General features: G+C 41.7%; 1 protein-coding gene across 3 annotated transcripts in view; it reads left to right on the top strand.

Annotated features, from left to right (window-relative positions):
• Positions 1-25,117, top strand: part of mavs (mitochondrial antiviral signaling protein) — a 32,315-nt gene extending 7,198 nt beyond the window's left edge. For all 3 annotated transcript variants that reach the window (XM_060828393.1, XM_060828386.1, XM_060828402.1), the window contains exons 2-5: positions 3,889-4,023; positions 5,851-6,028; positions 9,645-10,546; positions 23,095-25,117. In XM_060828393.1, the coding sequence (XP_060684376.1) occupies positions 3,907-4,023; positions 5,851-6,028; positions 9,645-10,546; positions 23,095-24,549 (2,652 nt within the window). In that variant the 5' untranslated portion in view covers positions 3,889-3,906 and the 3' untranslated portion in view covers positions 24,550-25,117. The remainder of the gene's footprint in view (positions 1-3,888; positions 4,024-5,850; positions 6,029-9,644; positions 10,547-23,094) is intronic.
• Positions 25,118-25,334: the final 217 nt, after the last annotated feature.

Genomic DNA, 25,334 nt, shown 5'->3' with positions numbered 1-25,334 from the left:
TCTACCACATTCTCAAGCCTTACATTCCAGATCGTAACTACTCCCTGCATAAAGGTTTTCTGTTATTATTGTTTCTTTTCTCACTTATCTTAACTCTATACCATCCAGTTCTTAATTCTTCCACCAGTGGGAACAGTTTCTCTTTGCCTACTCCTGGCTTTATACACATCCATCAAATTTAAAACTGTGCCGTGTATACCAAGGCCGTGGTCGTTAATATATATTAGAAAGAGTAGGGATTCTAACAGCAAGCTCTGCAAAATCACACTGTAGATTACTCATCAGTCTATGTTTTCCAAGTGACAATTAATTTTGTCACAAAGGCATTTCCACCACAAAAATTAAATTGTAATTGTTAAGCTTGCAGTTACAACCTTTTATGAATGAGGTTTTAACATTTGCAATTCTCTAGACCTCTATCATCACCCAAATATCTGTGGAGGATTGGAAAAGTATGACACATGCCTCTGAAAGTTCTCCCCTCCTTTCTCTTGATTATTGGATCCATCTTAGTATTGAATCAACCTTAACTACAGACAGTGTATCCAATACCTCCTTCTTATCAATCTTAAACCCATAAATTGTCTGATCTTACTTCTCCGGGCAGCATCACCTTCCTTGGTACAAACAGATGTAAAGTGTTGGTTTAGCACTTCAGGCATGTTCCTTGCTTCTAGGTAAATCCTCTTTCTATATCCTCAAAGACTTTTGGATCCCCTTTTACCTCAGCTTCTTTTCATTCTCAATCCTCTGTTTATGTTGCTTGCTTTCTCAATTCCTCTCTGAACCTTTTTATATTGAACTTGATTTGTCAATTGTATTATGTATCTATCACCTCTCATGAATACTCATTTATCTGCTTCAGATTACTCTCCTATCTCTTCTGTCATCCAAGGAGCTATCAATTTGATTGTTGTCCATTTCCTAAAGTTCATGAGAATAAATTTACACTGTGCCTGACCTATCTCTTCTTTAAAGACAGCCTGTTGTTTAGTTGCTGTTTTGCCTGTAATTCTTCGATTTCAATTTATTTGGCACAGATCCGTTCTTACCCTACTGAACTAGATTTTCTCCAAATTAATTATTCTTAAATTGGTTTGCTTATTATCCATTTTCTCTAGCCAAGATGATATCATCGCTCTCCTAAATGTTCTCCTACTGTCATTAAGTTAAAGCATCTTTGCAAATACTAGTGACCTCCCACAATGTGGGACTACCAAATAAAATTCAGTCCAGTAATTGTGAATGTCGTGTAGAGGGAGGGGCTTGTCAAATCTTCCTGCTTAGTTCTTGGCTTACAGTGTGCAACTTGCTTTCTCCAGGATGGTCTTCAGTGTTTGGAAAGGCATATTAAACTATCATTTCTTTCTTCTAAATGCAATCTATTATATTTTTACTTCCAAAATATATGCAAACTCTAATTGAAATTGAGCAGCATTATTGGATGTTCGGTAAAAATTCAAGGTTTTATTTGCATGGGTAAGTTTGTTCAGAGCTGAAAATGTGTTGCTGGAAAAGCGCAGCAGGTCAGGCAGCATCCAAGGAACAGGAAATTCGACGTATCGGGCACAAGCCCTTCATCAGAAATGAGGAAAGTGTGTCCAGCAGGCTAAGATAAAAGGTAGGGAGGAGGGACTTGGGGGAGGGGCGATGAGATGTGATAGGTGGAAGGAGGTCAAGGTGAGGGTGATAGGCCGGAGTGGGGTGGGGGCGGAGAGGTCAGGAAGAAGATTGCAGGTTAGGAGGGTGGTGCTGAGTTCGAGCGATTCGACTGATACAAGGTGGGGGAGGGAAAATGAGGAAACTGACCTGCTGCGCTTTTCCAGCTGCTGCCTGATCTGCTGCGCTTTTCCAGCAACACATTTTCAGCTCTGATCTCCAGCATCTGCAGACCTCACTTTCTTCTCTAAGTTTGTTCAGAGGTTGCTTCTCATCAAAATGAATTGATGTGATCTTTGGGAAGAAAGAACAAAGAGCAGAGAAGGTGCACTTGATTTTTCAGTTGTCATACGGAATGATCTTGTCATTCCTGCCAGCAGCTGAGATCATACTTATATTTCCAGCAGAACTGATTTTGGGAAATACGTTTTACCTCTGTACAACATTGATGGAATCCTGCCTCTGCCTGTTGGGGAATCTAGGTACAGTCAAAAAATTAGAACCATACTTTACACAGTGAAACCAGGAAAGACTTTTTTCTCGCATAGAGTGGTGGTAGACTGATGCCAGATCAGATATTACATTTTACAGTTGAGGTGGATTTAATTATCAAATATACTAAGAGATATAGGGCAAAGATGGGTATATGATCAGCCAAGGTCTGATTGAAGATCCAAATAGCCTATTCTTGTCCTTCTATTGTGAGAAAAATATGGAAAAATCTGCTCCCATCATTGATGTAAGATTGGAAGTAATCTGACTAGTTGGAAATTTTCTGTAATCTCAGATATTGACATGCATCATCATGTTGAAAAATCTGCGGAGAACAGTTCTTTCTTTGGGCTGGTCGGCTGGAAGTGAGGTGTCAGTGTTTGTGTCATTCACAGAGTGGCTTGTGAGCCTCATCTTGGGCTTGCATTCTCTCAGTGAAGATAGCAGTTGTCAGCCAGTCAAGGCACTGGATTGTTAGCTCTACCATCTACCATCTACCCTCTCCCTTCCTCACTCGGCATTCTTTCTCAGAATAGCTACTCCTTTTGTTAGAAGATCTTGACACCAGTTTTGCTGTAATTGGTCATGCACTTCCCATGTGTTAATTTTCGCATTTTGGCTTTGAAGCATTTTCTTTAACTTTTGTGTGTATGGACGCCCTGACATAGTTTTAAGTAGAGAACCATTCAAACAGTTTTGACAAAGTGTCCATCTCAGCTAATGTGAGATATCCTCACACGATGCTTAACATTATTATTAGATTTTCTCTCACTTAATTTACAAGGTCACTGTGAGGCAGCATTGATGATTTTGGACTTGATATAGGATTTATAAATTACCCAAGCTTCAGCATGAGAGTGAAGAGTAGAGAGAGCTGAGCCTGATAAATTAAGAGTTTAGTGTCAGGTCTGATATCATGATTCTCAATTCAAATGTACATAATAAAAACTTACAGGACTTTGTACTACTTTGTTTTCAAATTTAAGGCTGATCTGCCTTGCCTTGGCAGTCATGATTTATGGAGTCATAGAGGGAAACAGACCCTTTGGTCCAAATCATCCATGCCGACCAGATATTCAAATCTAATTTAGTCCCATTTGCCAGCATTTGGCCATAGCCCTCTAAACTCTTCCTATTCATATACACATCCAGATGCCTTTTAAATAGTGTAATTGTACCAAATTCCACCACTTCCTCTGGCAGCTCATTTCATACACACACCACCCTCTACGTGAAGAAGTTGCCCTTAGGTCCCTTTTATATCTTTCCCCTCTCACCCTAAACCTATGCCCTCTAGTTCCAGACACCCCCACCACAGGCAAAAGATTTTGTCTGTTTTCCTATCCATGCTCCTCATGATTTTATAAACCTGTATAAGGTCACCCCTTAGCCTCCGATGCTCCAGGGAAAACAGCCCCAGCCTGTTCAGTGTCTCCCTATAGCTCAAATCCTCCAACCCTAGAAATGTCCTTGTAAATTTTTTCTGAACCCTTTCAAGTTTCACAACGTCCTTCTGATAGGAAGGAGACCAGAATTGCACGCAATATTCCAAAAATGGCCTAATCAATGTCCTATACAGCTGCAACATGACCTCCCAACTCCTATACTCAATACTCTGACCAATAAAGAAAGCATACCAAACACCGCCTTCACTATCCTATCTACCTGTAGTCTTATTTCGCATTAGGAGTTAAGGATCAAGGGATAATCCTTTAAACTGTGCTGTTTTCTTTTAAGGTTTAAAAACCAATCACGATGTCGTATGTGAGTGATGAACTGTACAAATACATAAGAAGGAGAATGACAGAGTTTTTAAAAGTTAACACAGTGGAATTGTTACCACATCTTCCTTGCCTTACTCAGATGGACCAGGTAACTTCACTTCTATTGTAAAAGAAGGTTTTGCTGCACATTTATTTGGATCTAAGATGATATCAGTTTTGTTAGTTCAACATTGCTTTATCCAAACTTCTTAATATAGAAAATGTAACTTTTACCTTGTTACATTAAAAATTGTTTGCTTAGCTGTGCTTAGAGCAATTGTCTTGTTTGTGGAAGTATGTGAGCTGGAATTTGAAGACTTACTTTGATCATATAATAACAGTTTCACAAGGCATGATTTAAAAACATTACAGGTGGATTTGAAATTCCAGTTCCTCCCCTCACCCTAATGTCCTCCCCATCCAAAAAGCAGGAATGGGTGGAAAGCAGGAAGGTTGTATCATTGGACAGCAAGCCATGTGATGGGATGCCTGTGGCATTCTTGATCCTTTGATTTAGTTGCGCTCAGGCAAGTTGAGGGAGCCATCCCCACTTTGAGACTGATTTGAAGCCCTTTAGCAATCAATAAAAGGTAACTCAAGGACTTTGTCCTGAAAGTATTGGCATTATTCCAGTGCAAAGCTCTTATAGCATATAGTAGTACTTCTGAGTTAGGATTCAAATTCCACTTGTTTCAGGGGGTGTAATGTCACCTCTGTACAGGTTGATTATTCCTCAATAGTAGAATAGATATTTTTTAATGTTGTGGTCTGTCCTGCAGACTTAATTGTAGGGCAGGGCACCTGATCAGGCACCCTATGCCCCAGCAGCAAGGACTCCTACTTCCACTGGGATCTCCCCTTCAATGCTGTCCACAATTCCTCTGTCCCTGTCTCTAGAACCAGCTCAGCTGGCTGCAGTGATCCTGTCCCACTCACCACCTTGGTGCCCCAGTATTAGCCTCTGCTGTTGGCCTCCTGGGTATCTCATCTGTCTGGCCGCTAGCTGTTGATCTTCAAAGGCTAGAATCATCCACGGCAGGTAGTAAATTTGGGCTGGAGGCTGCTGGAAATGGAAGGTTTGTAACCTATTTCTAGCTGGAAGATGGACCATGGTCTTGAGCTTCAATTTCCACCCCTATGTAACTTGCCTCTGATTGGAATGTAAGAAATATTAAATTATTGCATTTGATTTATTCATACTTTCACTTCATAAGACAGGGAGACTCCCTACAGCTTCTGCATCCTGCACTGGGAAAAGCACTTCTGCCATATCACTTCACTGTGTCATTTTCAAATTCCCTATGGTCCAACCTATCACAACCCTCACCCACTCACCCTTTATCCAAACCTTTGCAGAGTTACCAACCTGCTGAATGGCATCCTCATATGATGAGTTTGAGTGGTACAACTTAAAAAGTTGCTTAATAGAAATTTTAAAAATCACACAACACCAGGTTATAGTCTAACAGGAAGCACAATAGCTTTCAGAGTGCTGCTCCTTCATCAGGTGGTTGTGGAGGACACAATTGTAAGACACAGAATTTATAGAATTATATCTTACAATTGTGTCCTCCACAACCACCTGATGACAGAGCGGCGCTCCGAAAGCTAATGTGTTTCCAATTAAACCTGTTGGACTCTAACCTGGTGTTGTGTGATTTTTAACTTTGTACACCCCAGTCCTTCACCGGCATCTCCAAATCTTTAATAGAAATTGTTCTTTTGAAATAAAGAGTGGCAGTGTGGTGATGGAAAGAAAGTAAAAGGAAATGCATACAACGGAGGATGAAAAGTTGTGCAAATTAAAGAATAAAGGTGAGAATATAGATGAAAATTCGAGGATTTCTCATAGTGGGATGGAAAATAAATGATGATTTTCCAAACTCTCTCCTGAACCATACATTTCAAACAACAAGCTCTCCTTTCACTTGTTTAGGAGAAAATACGAGCCGAAGCCAAATATGAAGGAAATGAGGCAGCTGTACCTCTGTTTTTGGATTTTGTTAGAAGACGGCGGAATTGGGAAAGGGAATTGATAAACGCACTACGGTACAAAGAATACAATGATCTTGCAGACATTTTGGAACACAAACTTGAATGTTTAGCTCCAAAAAGCAAGTATATTTGCTATGATTCTTATCTTAAAACATTGCATTTTTATTTGGATTTTAGATATTTTCTAATTCCCAAGTTTGAGATGTTATGATACACTGCCGGAGCAAGTCGGACTTGAACCTGGGTCTGATGGCTCCAAGGTAGGGATTCTACCACTGCACTACAACAGGCCCTTATTTAGGATTTATGCTTAACATTGTAGTTTTTGAAAACGGGAATACAGTAAACCCTCGTTTTATGTTATCTCATTCAACATTGTTTCACTTCAGTCCTGTGGGTATAAAAAACATGGTCATGCACTAAAGATTAAAACAGTCATATATGTTTTTTGCAGGGCTGACAATCTGCCTCAGTCAGTACCACTTTGGAGGAGACTGTTTTGCTCCTTGAAGCGCTCTCACCCCTGTGTCCCCAACGCTTCTCCTGTTGCCTGTCTCCCTTCATTCCCTGTCCTCCAACTCTCTTGACTCCTTCACTAATGCTTTCCCCACCTCCTCTGACACCCTACTTCCCTTGAATGCTCCCTCCTCATGCCCCAACCTACCCAACTCTTTTTCCAATGACCTCTCTCCCCCCACAACCTCTCCTCAGCCCATATATCTCCATCTCCCCCAAAACTTCTCCATTTCACCCAGAATCAAAATGTCCCCTCCTGACCTATAAACTCCACCTCCCTAACAGCTCCCACAAGCCCCATTCTAAGGCTCTGTTGAAGGAATTAGTGCTCAACAACCATGCTGTTAAGCCAGTGGCACATATGATTAGACTCTTTGGTTAACAACTCTTAACTCTCGAGAAGCACAATTTATACCTCTAGATGTCCGAATCCTGACTGGAGGTTGAAAGTTGACCCCACAGAAATGGTATGAATTTTCCTGTGGTTCTCAAAATGCTGGCAAGACCCTTTGTTGCCCACATGAAATCTCTGTAACTGTCTCTCTGATATGCTGTCCTGTATCTTTTGAACTTGTTGTTTGTTTTCTTCTTTTCACTAATTCTCCCTTCCTACTTTGCTTCCCCACCTATATACGTTTTATCTGTCACTTCTTCATTGCTTTCCTTCAGACATTCTCCTTTTAAATTGGAAAGTCAGGATGTGCATTATGCTTATTAAGTATGTAGCATTCTAAGGTATTTAAAGCATTAGTCACATGAACAAATTGACCGAATATATATCTGCCTAGTACATTGGGAGTTAAAATAGTAATTCTATCAACACTTTTATTCCATTCAGTACTACATATTTTTAGTGGTTAGTCCAAAAGACGGTGACTTGAGGTGTCAGCGGGGGAGCACTTTGGGGCCAGCGACCATAATTCCATTAGTTTTAAAATAGTGATGGAAAAGGATAGACCAGATCTAAAAGTTGAAGTTCTAAATTGGAAAAAGGCCAATTTTGACTGTATTAGGCAAGAACTTCCAAAAACTGACTGGGGAGCAGATGTTTGCAGGTAAAGGAACAGCTGGAAACTGGGAAGCCTTCAGAAATGAGACGAGAGTCCAGAGACAGTATATTCCTGTCAGGGAGAAAGGAAAGGCTGGTAGGTATAGGGAATGCTGGATGACTAAAGAAATTGAGAATTTAATTAAGAAAAAGAAGGAAGATATGTCAGGTATAGACAAGATAGATCGAATGAATCCTTTAGAATGTAAAGGAAGTAGGAATATACTTAAGAGGGAAATCAGGAGGGCATAAAGGGGACATGAGATAGCTTTGGCAAACAGAGCTAAAGGAGAATCCAAATTGTTTTTACAAATACATTAAGGACAAAAGGGTAACTGGGGAGAGAATAGGGCTCCTCAAAGATCATCAAGGCAGCCTTTGCGTGGAACTGTAAGAGATGGGGGGAGTATTTTGGATCGGTGTTTGCTGTGGAAAAGGACATGGAAGATAGAGAATGTAGGGAAATGGATGGTGACATCTTGAAAAATGTCTACATTACAGAGGAGGAAGTACTGGATGTATTGAAACACATAAAAGTGGATAAATCCACAGGACCTGATCAGATATACCATAGACTTCTGTGGGAAGCTAGGGATGGGATTGCTGGGCCCCTTGCTGAGGTATTTGTATCATCGATAATCACAGACAAGGTGCCGGAAGACTGGAGGTTGGCTAACATGGTGCCACTGTTTAAGAAGGGTGGTAAGGACAAGCCAGGGAACCTGACATCAGTGGTGGGCAAGTTGTTGGAGGGAATCCTAAAGGAAAGGATATACATAAATTTGGAAAGGCAAGGACTGATTAGGGATAGTCAACATGGCCTGTGTGTGGGAAATCATGTCTCACAAACTTGATTGAATGTTTTGAGGAAGTAACAGAGGATTGATGAGGGTAGAGCAGTAGATGTGATCTATATGGACTTCAGTAAGGCATTCAACAAGGTTCCCCATGGGAGACTGGTGAACAAGGTTAGATCTCACGGAATACAGGGAGAACTAGCCATGTAGATACAGAACTGGCTCAAAGGTGGAAGACAAAGGGTGGTGGTGGAGGGTTGTTTTTCAAACTGGAGACCTGTGACCAGTGGAGTGCCACAAGGAAAGTCTTCTACTTTTCGTCATTTACATAAATGATTTGAATGCGAGCATAAGGGGTACAGTTAGTAAGTTTGCAGATGACACCAAAATTGGAGGTGTAGTGGACAGTGATGAAGGTTACCTCCGATTACAACAAGATCTGGACCAGATGGGCCAATGGGCTGAGAAGTGGTTGATGGAGTTTAATTTAGATAAATGCGAGGTGCTACGTTTTGGGAAAGCAAATCTTAGCAGGACTTATACACTTAATGGTAAGGTCCTAGGGTGTGTTTCTGAACAGAGACCTTGAAGTGCAAGTTCATAGTTCCTTGAAAGTGGAGTTGCAGGTGGATAGGATAGTGAAGAAGGCGTTTGGTATGTTTTCCTTTATTGGTCAGAGTATTGAGTACTGGAGTTGGGAAGTCACATTGCGGCTGTTCAAGACATTGGTTAGGCCACTGTTGGAATATTGTGTGCAATTCTGGTCTCCATCCCATCGGAAAGATGTTGTGAAACTTGAAAGGGTTCAGAAAAGATTTACTAGGATGTTGCCAGGGTTGGAGGATTTGAGATATGGGGAGAGGATGAACAGGCTGGGGCTGTTTTCCCTGGAGGGTCAGAGGCTGAGTGGTGATCTTATAGAGGTTTATAAAATCATGAGGGGCATGGATAGGATAAATAGACAAAGTCTCTTCCCAGGAGTGGGTGGAAGTCCAGAACTCGAGGGAATAGGTGAGAGGGGAAAGATATAAAAGAGACCTAAAGGACAACTTTCTCACGCAGAGGGTGATACATGTATGGAATGAGCTGCCAGAGGAAGTGGTAGAGGCTGGTACAATTGCAACATTTAAAAGACATTTGGATGGGTATATGAATAGGACGGGTTTAGAGGGATATGGGCCGGGTGCTGGCAGGTGGGACTAGATTGAGTTGGGATATCTGGTCGGCATGGACGAGTTGGACTGAAGGGTCTGTTTCCGTGCTGTACACCTCAATGACTCTATGTGACATGTGACTTAAATATCAAATCAACATGGCTACATCTTTCAAAAAGGATACATTTTACAAATTAATTACCTCCGTGATTTTTTGCAGGGAATGTTGGTGATTTGCATTCTAATCGTTCTGCTGCAGAATCTTCGGTGATTCCTGTTGTTCCCTTCCAAAGTGCACCACATGATGTTTCACCTCCACAAAACCCTTCAAGCTCAGTCGCTGTTGCTGGCCGTTCAGAAATCTCTCCGTCAGTTTTTCTTCCTGCAGACTACTTGCCAGCCCGGTCCCCGTCCAATCAGACTATGGTACAGCTCTCAGCAAGCAGACCCGCAGCACAGCAAGTGGCTGGTGCCCCCGCAGTCCAGCCCTCGACTGGTATACCGATCGCACAGCCCTCTGCCAGCGCCCCCACAGTGCAGCCTTCGACTGGTGTACAGGTAGCGCACCCCTTGGCCAGCACCCCCACAGGGCAGCCCTCAACCAGTGTACCGGTAGCGCTGCCCTCGGCTGGCGCCCACACAGTGCAGCCCTCGACCGGTGTACCGGTAGCGCACCCCTCAGCCGGCGCCCCGGTAGCGCTGTCCGTGCTAAGGGTCCCCGCAGCGCAGCCCTCAGCCAGCATCCATGCAGAGCAGACCTCGACCATGGTACCGGTAGTACAGCCCTCACCTGATGCCCCCACAGCACAGCCCTCGACCGGTGTACCAGGAGTGCTGTCCACGGTGCACACCTCTGCAGTTCAGCCCTCGGCCGGCACTCCTGCTGTGCAGTCTTCGACCAATGCACCTATAGTATCTACTTCTGTACCTGCTGCCACTCACCAGTGCCCCGCTTTATTAGTTGCCTCTTCAACAACCTCAACTGCATCATCACCTTCTGTGTCTTTGGCTACCTCTACTCTCACCCCTCCACATCATTCCATAGACTTCAAAATACCAATTCAAGAATCGGGAAAATCAATAGATAGTGAAGAAAACAAAGATGACAAGCTACCTGTGCAGGTAATGTGGCAATTTATCCTCCAGTCTTTTATTGATATGATATGAAATTCCATCATCAATGCTCTCATTCAGATCTCCATGGAGTTAAGTAGAAGGGATATATAATTCTTGAATGGATTAGTATGCTCTTAATGTCTGTTTCCTTTCTTGCTTAGAATGCATGTAATTTTGATCTCCTTATTAAAGAAGAATTAGGGTTCCATCTCAACCTCTCCCCTCATCTGAGGTGTGGTAACCCTCATGTTAAACTACTATCATCTCTCTCTCTCTCTGTCTGTCTGTCTCTGTGTCTCTCTCACACACACTCACTCTCACACACATATGAGAGAGAACAACCTATTGTCTGGTAAGATTATGGTGATTTGACCTTAAATGCATTAGGGTCAGTTCAGAAGACATGTATGAAGTTGATGTCTGGAATCAACAAGTTCTCTTATCAGGATCAGCCAAACAGTGGACTTGTTTCCACTCCAGTTAAGAAGAGTAAGAGATGACTTGATTGAAATATTTAAGATCCTTAACATGATGATAGTGGAAGAAATGCTTGCCGTTCTGAATAAGTCAAGAAGTAGGTAGTACTGTTTCAAGATTTCTGTTTTAAGATTGAGATGAGCGGAAAATAAAACTGAGGATTTTGCAACTTTGGAAATCTCTGCCTGAGAAAGCAGCCAAGGCAGGGTAATTTAAATATTTTTAAGACTGGTTCCCTTGTCAAAAAGAATCTAAGGTAAACAGAGTAGATAATGACGAATATAAAACAACAGATCAACCATGGTCTTACTGAATGGCCTCCTTCTGATCCTCAGCCATCTCTTTGTGAAAGGTTAGTTACTGCTTTCATGGCTCAACGCTGAATGCAACAATTTCTAACTGTAAACAGTCCCATCTTCCACCCTTTCCTTTGTATGTAGGTTTTCCTCTTATTTTTGCTGCACTCCTACTCTTTTTGTTTCCTGCCCCAACACCATTCTTTCTAGCCCTGGAGGATTAACTTGAGGTTTGATGTCTTCTGTCCCCAATCCTACCAGAAACCTTGCGCCATCCTCCGCTGGTCCAAACCATCTCTCACTTCTGATGCATGGTCATTGAACTGAAAGGTAAACTCTCTTTCTCCACAGACCTGCTGAGCAGTTCGAGCAAATTCTATTTGTATTTCAGATTTCTGGCATCTGTAGTATTCTGGTTTTGATTGGTATAAATTACTTTTGTCAAAAAAAGAAATCAACAACTAGCTAGCAAAATGACAAATTACAGAATACAAGAAAACCACTTGTGGCAAGTGAATTATAAAACAGAATGTCAACAGTCCACTTTTGTGAATGTTTAGAACTGAGAGATTGTGGTGGAAATCTAGCAAAATTATATCAGGGATGAAGAACCTAGAAAGAATAGAAAAGCTAACCCAGGATGTTCGCCTTAATGAAGAGAAGATAGAGATTTACTAGGATGAGCGGGTTCAGCCCAAGTGAACCTGGGGGAGACAGCAGCAGTGGGATAAATATCTGAGGAGCAGGATCAGTGAATGAACATCAAGGAGAACAGTAGCAGCAGCAGCAGGATAAATATCTGAGGAGTGGGGTCAGTCAGAGTGAATCTAGGGGTGGAGCTCTGGAGGTGATGTCACAACTCAAAAAGTGACATGGACTTGGCTGCTCAAGAACCAGAGTCAAGATCAGAGTGGTGCTGGAAAAGCACAGCAGCTCAGGCAGCATCCGAGGAGCAGGAAAATCGACATTTCGGGCAAAAGCCCTTCATCAGGAATGAAGGCTTTTGCCCAAAACATAGATTTTCCTGCTCCTCGGATGCTACCTGAACTGTTGTGCTTTTCCAGTATCACTCTAACCTCGACTCTGATCTCCAGCATCAGCGGTACTCACTTTTGCTCAAGAACCAGCTTTGCAGACTGAGTGAGTAGGATCTGGAGAGAGATAAACTACTTACTTTTTGTAGTTGTAGTTTGCTAGGAATAGAGAGCAGGAGAGACCTGAGTTTAGTGATGAGTGTTTAAGATTGTGTAATCAGGTTTTGGATTATTGTCTTTAGTTGATAATGTTTATAAAGGCAGGAGAACTGGGCCTTGTAGATAGCGTCTCCTGCAATATGTAGGAAATCAAGGACCTTTCCAAAGTCTATGCTGACTACATTTGCTCCAAGTGTGGTCAGCTACAGTCCCTGCAGCTCCACATGGTGTGCCTGGAGCTGCTGATGGACTCATTCAGGAATATCCATGAGACTGAGAATGTCATTGATAGTACGTTTAGTGAACTGGTCACACCACCAGGAAGAGTTACACAGAGAAGGGTTGGATATACCCCAGAAAGATGAGTAAGCGCAGACAGACAGTGCAGGATTCTCCTGTGGCCATTCTCCTCTCAAGCAGGTATACCATTCTGGATTCTGTTGTGGGCAGGATGGACCTCTCGGGAACAGCTGACTGGCTCGGTTTTACAGCAGTAACAGTGGGAATGTAGGTGAACAGTTGTGATAGGGGACTTTATAGTCAGGGGCACTGATAGGCTTTTATGTGGCTGCAAGTGAGACTCCAGGTGGTGTGTTAGTTCCCTGGTGCCAGGGTCAAGGATGTCTCTGAGCAGGCACAGGATATTCAGAAGGGGATGGTGGGCACCCAGGGGTTGTGATTCATATTAGTATCAACAAATTCAGTAAAAAGAGACATGATTCCTGGAAAGGAAGTTCAGGGAGTTAGGTAAGAAGTTGAAAAGCAGGACCTGTAGGGTTCTAATTTTGGGAATACTTGTTGTGCCACATGCCAGTGAGGCTAGGAATAGGAAAATAATTAGTTAAATATGTGGCTAAAGAGCTGGTGTAGGAAGGAGGACTACATCTATGTGAATTCTTGAGAGATGGTCTGGGCAGGTGGGACCTGTACAAGGACAGCTTGTATCTAAACTAGACACCAGGATACATGAACATCAACTAGCCACAAAACGACATGACCCACTCTCACTAGTATTCTTACATACAGGTGAGGAAGGACACCATTTCGACTGGGATAACACATCCATCCTAGGACAAACCAAACAGAGACACACATGAGAATTCCTAGAAGCATGGCATTCTAACCGGGACTGTATCAACAAACACATCAACTTGGCTCCCATTTACCACACCCTGAGAAAAAGAACAGGAAATGACATCACCATAGGAAAATTTACCACAGGAAATGTCATCACCAAACCTAGGAAACTCAAATATATAAATAGGAAGTGGGCTACACCACCAGTGCTTCATTTGGAGGCTCACTGAAGATGTTACCTAGTATGGTGACAAAATGTCTGAAAACGAACCTTCCAGCTCAGCAAGCAAACCTAAATCCAGAACCAATACCCTGGCAGGGATGTTTACTAGTGCCACTTGGGAGGGTTTAAACTCTGAGCTGGAACCAGAGCAGTAGTAAGCAAGTAAAATGACCAAAGAGGAGTTTGAGACAAAGGCCAAGTCAAAGTGGAAGAACAGACAGGAAGAGGTTACTGAACACAGTGAGTTGGTGTTCTGAACTGTATTTGTTTTAATGCATGGAGTATAACAGGCAAGGCAGATGTGCTTAGAGCTTGGATTAGTATACAGAGAAACCTCGATTATCCGAACGAGATGGGCAGGCACTGTTTCATTCGGATAATTGATTATTCAGATAATTGAATTTAGCTTGAACAGGGGAAGCCACATTGATCTAATGCTGTGCTCTGCTGGAGAATTTGTTTAAATCTATAATTTTAATGGGTCTGCCATTTAAACAATCATTGTTTCCAAACTAATCTTTGCAGTCTGCAAATTACAGGTTAAAATAAGAAGAACTAAACCATGATTCGCAACATTAAACAAGGTCCCAAACAGTATCAGTGTCTGGGAATTCAGTCTCGCGATAGAAACACAGGAGCCCTGCCTTACACATATGTTTACATTCTAGGCCTTTTTTAAAAATGAACGGCCCAGTAACGTGCTGGGAATACTGTCAAACACTTAGTTTTGCTCAGGGCTGTGTAACACCCCTTACCTAAAACATTCCTGTCGCTGATGCTTGAGCTGCTTGTGTTTCTTTGTTTTTGCCAGCATTTTCACATCTTCTTCAGTACAGGTAAATCGAATACAGTACACTTACCTCTTTGTAATGTTCTTGCGAGACTTTGAAATCTTTGGATAATTGAGATTCTGATAACTGAGGTTGCTCTGTACATAACTATGATGTTGTAGCTATAACAGAGACTTGGCTGAGACAGTGACTAGACTGGTAGGATATGACAACATGGCAGGATTTAGATGTTTCAGGCATGATGAGAGGATTGTAAAGGGGGTGGGGAGTTATGTTACTGATTAGGGAGACTATCACAGCTGTGTGGTGGGAGAACACCTTGGAGGGCTCATCCAGTGTGGTCATATGGGTACAGCTCAGGAATAAGAAGGGTGCAATCACTTTAATGGGATTGGATTTCATGCCTCCCAATAGCTAACAGGTGATCGAGGTACAGATATGGATCCAGACGGAAAATGTAAAAACAACAGAGTGGTTGTAGTGAGTGATTTTAACTTCCCCTGTTTTGACTGGTACTTGCTTACTGCCAGGGACTTGGATGGGGGGTGGTGGAATTTGTTAGGTGTGTCCAGGGCAGTTTTTGAAACTGGATGTAAGCAAAAATAAAAATTGCTGGAAAAGCTCAGCAGATCTGGCAGCACCTGTGGAGAGAAATCCAAGTTAATGTTTCGGGTCAAGTGACCTCCTCGTAACTGATTTCTCTTCTCTCCACAGATGCTGCCAGACCTGCTGACCTTTTCCAGCAATTTCTGTTATTGTTTCTGATTTACAGCAACTGCAGTTCTTTGGATTTTTATTTATTATTTAAATAGTCCAACTAAGGAGGGGGCCAAACTTGATCTGGTATTGGGGAATGAGCTCGGCAAAGTGATTCAAGTTTCAGTGAGGGAGCATTTCGACAATAGTGACCATAATACTGTAAGTTTGAAGTTACTTATAGATAAGAATAAGAGTAATCTGTGGATGAAGGTACTAAATTAGGGGAAAGCTAACTACCACAATATTAGACAGGAACTGGGAAATGTAGACTGTGGGGGTAGCTGTTCAAAGGTAAATCTACCTCTGGCATGTGGGAGTCTTTTAAAAGCCAGTTGATTAGAGTTCAGGACCAGCATGTTCCTGTGAAATTGAAGGATAAGATTTGAGAACCTTGGATGACAAGAAATTGAGAGCTTAGTCAAAAAGGAAAAAGGAGGCATTTGTAAGATTTAGGAAATTGAGGACAGACAGAGCCATTGAAGAATGCCAAGATAACAGGAAAGAACTCAAAAAAGGAACAGGAGGATTAAAAGGGGCCAACAGGATTTAGGAAAATCCCATGGTGCTTTTTTATGTATAAATAGAGGAGTAAGAAGGTAGCTAGGGAAAGAGTAGGTTCACTCAAGGACAAAGGAGAACATTTATGAGTGGAGCCAGAGGAAATAAATGAGTCCCTTAACAAATACTTTGCATCAGTGTTCACAAAGGAGAGGGATAGGTTTATGGTGGAATATGTTGATATTCTGGGCACATCAATATAAAAGAGAATGCTGGATGTTTTAAAACTCATTAAGATAGACAAGTCTGAAAATGTGTTGTTGGTTAAAGCACAGCAGGTTAGGCAGCATCTCAGGAATAGGGAATTCGGTTAGGCAGCATCTCAGGAATAGGGAATTCGGGTTAGGCAGCATCTCAGGAATAGGGAATTCAGTTAGGCAGCATCTCAGGAATAGGGAATAGATGCTGCCTAACCTGCTGTGCTTTAACCAGCAACACATTTTCAGCTGTGATCTCCAGCATCTGCAGACCTCATTTTTTACTCGAAGATAGACAAGTCTCCAGGACCTGATGGAATCCATCCCAGAATGATGAGGGAGGTAGATGAGGAAATTTCCGGCAACCTTGTACAAATGTTTTGCATCATCTGTAGTCACAGGTAAGGTTCCAGAGGACTGGAGAATTGTCCATTGTTGTTCCTATGTTAAGAAGGCCAACAGGATAATCCAGGAAATTGCAGACCAGTGAACCTTATGTCAGTGGTAGGGAAATCATCGGGGAAGATTCTTAGGGATAGGATTTATTCCACTTTGGAAAAATATGGACTTATTAGCAATAGACAGCATGACTTTGTGCGGGGCAAATCATGTCAAACTTGATTGAGCGTTTTGAGGAAGTGACAAAGATGATGAGGACAGGACAGTAAATGTTATACATATGGATTTTAGCAAGGTCTTTGACAAGATCCCTCATGGCAGACTGATACTAAAGGTGAAGTCACATGGGATCCGTGGTGAGCTGGTAAGATGGATACAGAAATGGTTTAGTCATAGAATACCGAGTAGCAGTGGGAGGGTGTTTATCAGACTGGTGTTCTGTGACCAGTGGTGTTCTGCAGGGATAAGTGCTGGGATCCCTCTTGTTTGTAATGTATGTAAGAGATTTGGAGCAGTATGGAGGTGACCTAATGATTTAGTTTATAGATGATGCAAAGATTGGTGGAGCTGCAGAGGATTAACAGAGGATACAGCAGGGTAGAGATAAGCTGGAGATTTGGGCGTAGAAACGGCAGATGGAGTTTAACCCCGACAAACATGAGGGGGGGATGTATTTTGGAAAATCTAATTCAGGAGGAAAATGTACAGTAAATGGCAGAACTAAAATAGCATCAACATACAGCGGGAAATAGGTATGCACTCCACAATTTCCTGAAAATGGCAACGTAAATGGATAGGGTGGTCAAGAAGGCATATAGTTTGCTTGCAATCATCAGTTGGATACATGGAGTGCAAAAAATGGCAAGTTATGTTGCAGCTGTAGAAGGAAACTTCAGTTCAGCCATATTTAGAAAGTTGTGTACAGTTCTGGTCATCACAGTACCAGAAGTATATAGATACTTTGAAGAGGGTACAGAAATGATTTACCAGGATGTTACTAGGTTCAAAGGGTATTAGCTGTGAGGAGAGATTGGACAAACTTGGTTTGTTTTCACTTGAACATCAAAAGATGATAGAGGGTTACAGAATTATAAGAAGCATGGATACAGTCATTTCTTCTTCAACGTGATGGTTGCATTCTTGTGCAACTCCACATTATAGAATTATGCTTTAGAAACAGTGTTTAGTTTAAAGTGTTGGCGATGTAACCGCATTATGCCAACACACATTTTAAAAGTTCACACTTTACAAATAGCATCCCCAATTCATCAGTCACATGATAGCAAATTGGCTCTGAGAAAACATGGGTCATAGCAGAACGACTTGAACAATGAATGGTCAAAGTCTTTTTCTCAGGTTAGAAGTATCAATTCATAGGGGACATTGGTTTAAGGTAAAAGGGTATAAGTTTAAAGGAGATGTGAGAGGCAAGATGTTACACAGAGGGTAGTAAGTGCCTGGAATGCGCTGCCAGAGGAGGTGGTGGAAGCAATGTTTAAGAGACATCTTGACCGAGATATGAATATGCAGGGAATAGAGGAATACATACAGCGTAGATGCAAAAGGTTTTTAGTTTAAAAAGACACCATGTGTCAGCGCAGTCTTGGTGGGCTAACAGGCCGGTTCCTGTGCCATATCCTTCACTGTTCTTTGTTAAGGAAATACATAGTTTGCCCTGATCCAACTGCCCTACAGAGGGTGCTTTGCTTTTTTTGGATATTTTTCTGGTAGTGATTTGCTGAGTCTGACCTCCGTGGTAGAAAATGATTGGAATCATTTTCATAGGATTTTGGATTAACTGTTGCTTGCAGAGGTATGGATTAATCAGGATAATTCAGTGTGATTTTTAAAAGGAAAGGGTATGTCCTATTGGCTTGATTGAATGTTTTGAGGAGGATGGTATAATGGATGTTACTTACGTGGATTTTAGTAAGATGTTTAGAGTCATAGAGTCATCCATGCTGACTAGATAGCCCAACGCAATCTAATCCCAAACTAAAAGAGAAAATGCTGGAAAATCTCAGCAGGTCTGGCAGCATCTGTAAGAAGAAAAGAGCTGACATTTCGAGTCTAACTGACCCTTTGTCAAAGCTCGAAACGTCAACTTTTTTTTTTCTCTCCTTACAGATGCTGCCAGACCTCCTGAGATTTTCCAGCATTTTCTCTTTTGGTTTCAATTCCAGCATTCACAGTAATTTGCTTTTATCCAATCTAGTCCCACCTGCCAACACCCGGCCCATATTCCTCCAAACCCTTCCTACTCATAATACCCATCCAGATACCTCTTAAATGTTGCAATTGTATTAGCCCCGACCACTTCCTCTGGCAGCTCAGCCAATACACATACCACCCTCTGTATGAAAATATAGCCCCTCAGGTGTTTTTTATATTTTTCCCCTCTCACTCTAAATTTATGCTCTCTCGTTCTGGACTCCCCCCACCCCAAGGAAGAGACTTGGTCTATTTAGCCTATCCATGCCCCTCATGATTTTATAAATCTCTATAAGGTCACTCCTCAAGCCTCTAACGCTCCAGAAAAACAGCCCTAGTCTATTCAACCCCTCTCTGTAGCTCAAATCCTCCAATCCTGGCAATATCCTTTTCAGAACGCTTTCAAGTTTCACAACATCTTTCCGATAGGAAGGAGACCAGAATTGCATGCAATGTTCCAAAAGTGGCCTAATCAATGTCCTGTACAGCCACAACATGACCTCCCAACTCCTATACTCAATACTCTGACCAATAAAGGAAAGCATACCAAATGCCTTTTTCACTATCCTGTCTACTTGTGACTCCACTTTCAAGGAGGTATGAACCTGCACTCCAAGGTCTCTTTGTTCAGCAACACTCCCTAGGACCTTACCATTAAGTGTATAAGTCCTGCTAAGATTTGCTCACCCAAAATGCAGCACCTCGCATTTGTCTGAATTAAACTCCATCTGCCACTTCTCAGCCCATTGGCCCATCTGGTCCAGATCCTGTTGTAATCTGAGGTAACCCTCATTGCTGTCCACTACACCTCCAATTTTGGTGTCATCTGCAAACTTACTAACTGTACTTCTTATGCTCGCATCCAAATCATTGATGTAAATGACAAGAAGTAGAGGACCTAGCACTGATCCTTGTGGGACTCCACTGGTCACAGGCCTCCAGTCTGAAAAACAACCCTCCACCACCACCCTCTGTCTTCTACCTTTGAGCCAGTTCTGTATCTAAATGGCTAGTTCTCCCTGTATTCCATGAGATCTAACCTTGCTAATCAGTCTCCCATGGGGAACCTTGTCGAATGCCTTACTGAAGACCATATGGATCACATCTACTGCTCTGCCCTCCTCAATCTTCTTTATTAATTCTTCAAAAAACTCAATCAAGTTTGTGGGACATGACTTCCCATGCACAAAGCCATGGCTTTGTTAAAGAACTACATAGTTTGACCTGATCCAGCTGTCCCAGAGAGGATGCTTTGTAGTGAGTTGGATCCAAAATTGAAACTGCTGTAAAAGCTTAGCAAGTCTAGCAGCATCTGTGGAGAGAAAGCAGAGCTAAGTTTCTGAAGAAGGCCACTGGAACAGCATCCGCAGTTGTTTGGTATTCATTTTGGATCCACAGTTGGCTCAGCTACAGGAAACAAAGGGTAATGGTTGACTGACAGGTCATAGAATCATAGAATCCCTATAGTTAGAAGCATACCATTTGGACCATCTAGTCCAAACTGTCCCTCAGAAGAGCATCCCACCCAGACCCATCCCACTACACTATCCCGGTAACTGTATTTCCAAGACTACACATCCCTTGACATTATTGGCAATTTAGCATGGCCAAGCCACCTAACCTGGGTATCTTTGGGACTGTGGGGAAAAAACCAGAGCACCCAAAGAAAAACCACATAGACACAGGGATAATGTGCAAACTCCACACAGACAGTCACCTGAGGGTGGAATCAAACCCAGTCACTGTGAGGCAGTAGTGCTAATCACTGAGCCATCATGTTGTGGTGTTTTTGCAAATGGCAACTGATGTTGGGTTCAGTGTTGGGTCCTTTGCTGTTTGTGGAGTGTATGAGGATTTAAAATAGGTTTATATGTGAGAAGCATGATTGGGAAATTTGCAGACGATGATAAAATTGGCTGGGAAGCTGACCGTGAAGAGAATGACTGTCTTTTGCAAAATAATGAGGAGTTTGGGTAGACTGGACAGGGAACACCGACATCCCACGACAGTGGGTATAGATTTAAGTGATTGATTGGAAGAAGGATGAGAAGAGACATGAGGGCAAGGCTTTTCAACCAGAGGCTGGTGGGTGTCTGCAATGTGCTACCCTGATCAAGCTCAGAAACAGGTTGAATCTTTTTGCTGTTAAGATCTTTCTAAAGTTTTTTTTTCTGCTGAGTGATAAACTAGTACTTTTCTGTTAGAATAACATTGATAATCCTGTTTCAATATGTACGGTGACTAATCACCATGATAACCAAACTACAAAAAGAAAACTTGTCAAGCCATGCTGCTTTCTGGGATCTGACTTGACCAATGTTACCCATCAGCTGTGATCCATTGCAGGACTCCTATTTGGTATCTTGCTTGTGTGTAAAGCATTAAACAGTAAGGTAACAGGCTATAAATTTGGCTAGACGAAACTGAGGACTGCAGATTCTGGAGATTAGAGTGGTGCTGGAAACGCACAGCAGGTCAGGCATCATCCCAGGAACAGGAGCCCTTCATCAGGCTAAAAGCCTCGGGGGTGGAGAGATAAATGGGAGGAGGGTGGGGCTGGAGAGAAGGTAGCTGGGAATGCAATATGTGGATGGAGAAAGGGGTAAAGGTGATAGGTCAGAAAGGAGGGTGGAGCGGATAGGTGGGAAGGAAGATTGACAGGTAGGACAGGTCATGAGGATGGTGCTGATCTGGAAGGTTGGAACTGGGGTAAAGTATGGGGAGGGGAAATGAGGAAACTGGTGAAGTCCACATTGGTGCCCTGGGGTTGAAGGGTTCCGAGACAAAAGATGAGGCGTTCCAACTCCAGGCGCCGGGTGGTGAGGGAGCGGCGGTGGAGGAGGCCCAGGACCTGCATGTCCTCGGTAGGGTGGGAATGTGAGTTGAAATGTTGGGCCACGGGGCGGAGGGGTCGATTGGTGCGGGTGTCCTGGAGGTGTTCCCTGAAGTGCTCTGCGAGAAGGCGTCCAGTCTCCACAATGTAAAGGAGACCGCATCGAGTTGCTGTCAGATACATAGCAAACAGCCAAGCACACTCTCAAGTACATCATGATTTGAGTAACAATTATGTGTCTTTAACCATTCAGATTACAAAAGCAGAGCAGATTCTAAATTGGGATGCTCGCTGGAACAATTCATGTCCAATCAGAAGAATGTCGTGAAATGAGAGAAGATTTACAAATATGTTGCCAGGGTTGGAGGTTTGAGCTATAAGGAGAGGCTGAATAGATTGGGGCTGTTTTCCCTGGAGCATAGGAGGTTGAGGGATGACCTCATAGAGGTTTATAAAATTATGAGGAATGTGGATACAGTAAATAGACAAGGTATTTTCCCTGTGGTGGGTGAGTCCAGAACTAGAGGGCATAGGTTTAGGGTGAGAGGGCAAAAATTTACAAGAGAGCTAAGAGGCAGAGGGTGGTATGTGTATGGAATGAGCTACCTGAGGAAGTGATGGCGGCTGATACAATTAAAACATAGGTAAAAACAATGACTGCAGATGCTGTAAACCAGATTCTGGATTAGTGATGTTGGAAAAGCACAGCAGTTCGGGCAGCATCCGAGGAGCACTGCTCCTTGGATGCTACCTAAACTGCTGTGCTTTTCCAGCACCACTAATCCACAATTAAAACATATAAAAGGCATCTGAATGGGTATATGAATAGGAAAGTTTTAAGGGATATGGGCCAAGTGCTGGTTAATGGGACTAGATTAATTTAGGATATCTGGTCGGCATGGATGAGTTGGACCTAAGCGTCTGTTTCCATGCTGTACGTCTCTGACTCCATGACTCTGTGTCAGTACAGAAAGCAACGTAATGAGGGCAAGAAAGATTGGATTCAGAGAGAGAGAGAAAAAAGAAGCAGTAAAAGTAAAAATAAAACTGCAACGATAATTTAAAATCTAAAGCTATTTTTCAATCTCAGAAAAGTATTGGTAGGAATGAAAGCCTTACATAAATAAATAAATTCTCACCTTTGCTAATGAATTCAGCTTTATCTGTGTCTTAAGAATGACAACTTTCAGATTTCTGCTTTCAAATGCATATGTATGGTTGCTGTTAATTCGAGCCCATTATCTTGAAACAATGACTGACTCTTTCTATATCCTCCCATGCTGTGACACAAAAATCTTAATGTTTGTTTTGGTGACACATGAACATAATCTCATTTGGAAATAACAAATAATTTGTGTAGTGAAGTTAATAAAATTTGATTTAGTCAATTTAGAATTATGGGTTGGCGTTCATTGCTGTATTGCTGAGTTTTGATATTTTAAATACAGGTTATTTGACATAATTTGTATTGTATTATGGAAATGAGATTTATCATCACCTTGATTCACTCTTCTCAAATTAATTTTTTCTGTGTTTAAAGGAGAAGATGGGTACTTTTGATGACTCAAAGTCCAGTGATTCTTTCCAATCTCCGAGGAATCAAACCATAAATTCAGATCAGAACAGCAACGCTGCGAAAAGAAACATAAATGAAATATTCACACCCAATACTGATGAAACTAGGAGAGAAATAAAAAACAATCAAGCTGTTGCAAATGATACTTCAACCTGCAGACAAATACACCCACACCAACGTCTGGATCAGTTACATGATACTGATTTTGAGGGCATTAGTAAACCAGGAATATTGCGGAGTGATTTTCAGAATATGCAGTCAGAAACTCAGGCTGAAGGTGGCTGTTCAATAACAATGGGCGATTTACAGCTCAGTAAACACTCAGTGGATGATTCAAGAAATGAGAATCATTCAAACATGGCTGTGTCACATGCCAATTTTAATCCAAGAGCTATGCCCGAAGAGGCCAACCCTTTGGGTTTGGGTGATAGCAGTAGTCAGGGTGCTAATGTTGCTTGTGATTTCAATGCCAAAGACTCAATTAAAGAACAAAAGATTCAAGCATTACGTGGTTACCAGAATGATCAACTGCAAAGAAGCTTTTATGATGTTCACAGCCCATTGAATATACAATTGAATTTTGATGCTCAAAAAAAATTAGGTAAGGATGTAGGCTCTGATGAAAAACACATGTTAAATCAAGACAAACATAACATTGAAATTGCACAAACTGGTGATGACGGGGCTGACTCCAAAATTGAATTTGGGAAAAATGTGCAAACAAATTACAGCACAGATTCAGTTTCCAACAGTGAACAATTAAGCAGCTCTTATTCCGATTCCTCATATGGAAGCATTTATATTAGTGCTGACTCTGTCAGTGAGTCAAGTGCTGATGTGGAACACAGCTCCCAAAGTGCAAACCGATTCAACAATGACACACTGCTTCCTACATCTCAGCTGACTGGCACACAGGCATCAGGTCAGATCTGTGACATGGATGGTTTTCAAGAAAATGCACAAAAACAAACTACGAATTATGAATACAATCTGGACACAAGATCAAATAAAAAGTTAAATCTGGGAGTAAATACTTCAAAGGGAGAAAGTTCATCATACTCTTGTGCGAATGAATTGAACCAGAGAATATGTGATACTAATCCAGGACTATACAATGAGGATGTTAAGGAACATAGTGGGTATATTTATCAAGAACCTAATTATGAAGATGAAGCAGGCAATGATCACGAATTTGAAGCAGCAAACATGGGAGATGCTAGGTGGCGTGAGTTTGACCGTAGCTCCATTGATGCTTTGTCTACTGAGCATGTTTCTTTCGTTGCAAAGAAAGGGTCACAAGCTGAAAAGCCTGTAAAATCAAGTAGGGACATAACACAGTCAAATTACCCATATGTAACAGTGTCAGTTCTGGCATTATCAATGGTTGCTGTGTGCATATGGAAATACTACCATAAGTAAGGACTATTGTGACCTGAGTGGCTTTATGTCCTGAAACATTATTGTTGAAGTGATTTTAAACTTGCAATATAATTTGACTTAGCTGTTTGGAAGTAGGGAAATCATTCATTTTGTGCTTTTGTTCTTGGGAGGTGTTTGCAATTATATTTTTATTGCAATTCTATCATTGGAACAGGATCTTCATTTTAAACTGAAGATATCAAAGTAATTTACATAAATGTCTCTGCAAACAATTGACTTGAACTGCAACAAAGTAAAAGCGAATTCTAACAAATTTAAAGTAAACTTATCCTTGAACCAAATAATTATTCCAATTTGTATTTTTATGTAGTCACCAGTATCTATGCAAGTGTCCTTAAAATGTAAATATGTATTTGAAAAATTAGAATTTGAATTTTACAAAGAATTTTTAACTGTGTCCTTGGTTATTTTGTCATGAGCATATTCTTTTGTATTTATCAGTTTAATGACCAGCCCTCTGAATGTTAAGATCAATTCTGTTTTGCAACCAAAGCAAATACTTGGGAATGATGGAAATTTAAACTGAAATAAAAAATTCTAGAGAAAATCTGGTCTGACAACATCTGTACAGAGAAAAGCAAAGTTAATGTTCTTTGGAATGGAAGAGGGCTAGAAAATGAATGGGCTCTTATATTAAAAAGTGAGGAAGAGTAAGTGGAACAAGAGAAGGTTAGAAAGTGAGGGAAATTGCCATGCCGTTATTGCTGTTGCCTTGCTACTGCTGCATTGAAATAAAAAAAATTCCAATTTCTGTAACAGCTTTC

This window comes from Hemiscyllium ocellatum, chromosome 1, assembly GCF_020745735.1.
Source record: "Hemiscyllium ocellatum isolate sHemOce1 chromosome 1, sHemOce1.pat.X.cur, whole genome shotgun sequence".
Classification (NCBI taxonomy): Eukaryota; Metazoa; Chordata; class Chondrichthyes; order Orectolobiformes; family Hemiscylliidae; genus Hemiscyllium; species Hemiscyllium ocellatum.
The sequence above is the reverse complement of the archived record's forward strand: the minus strand, read 5'-3'. Positions and strand labels throughout refer to the sequence as shown.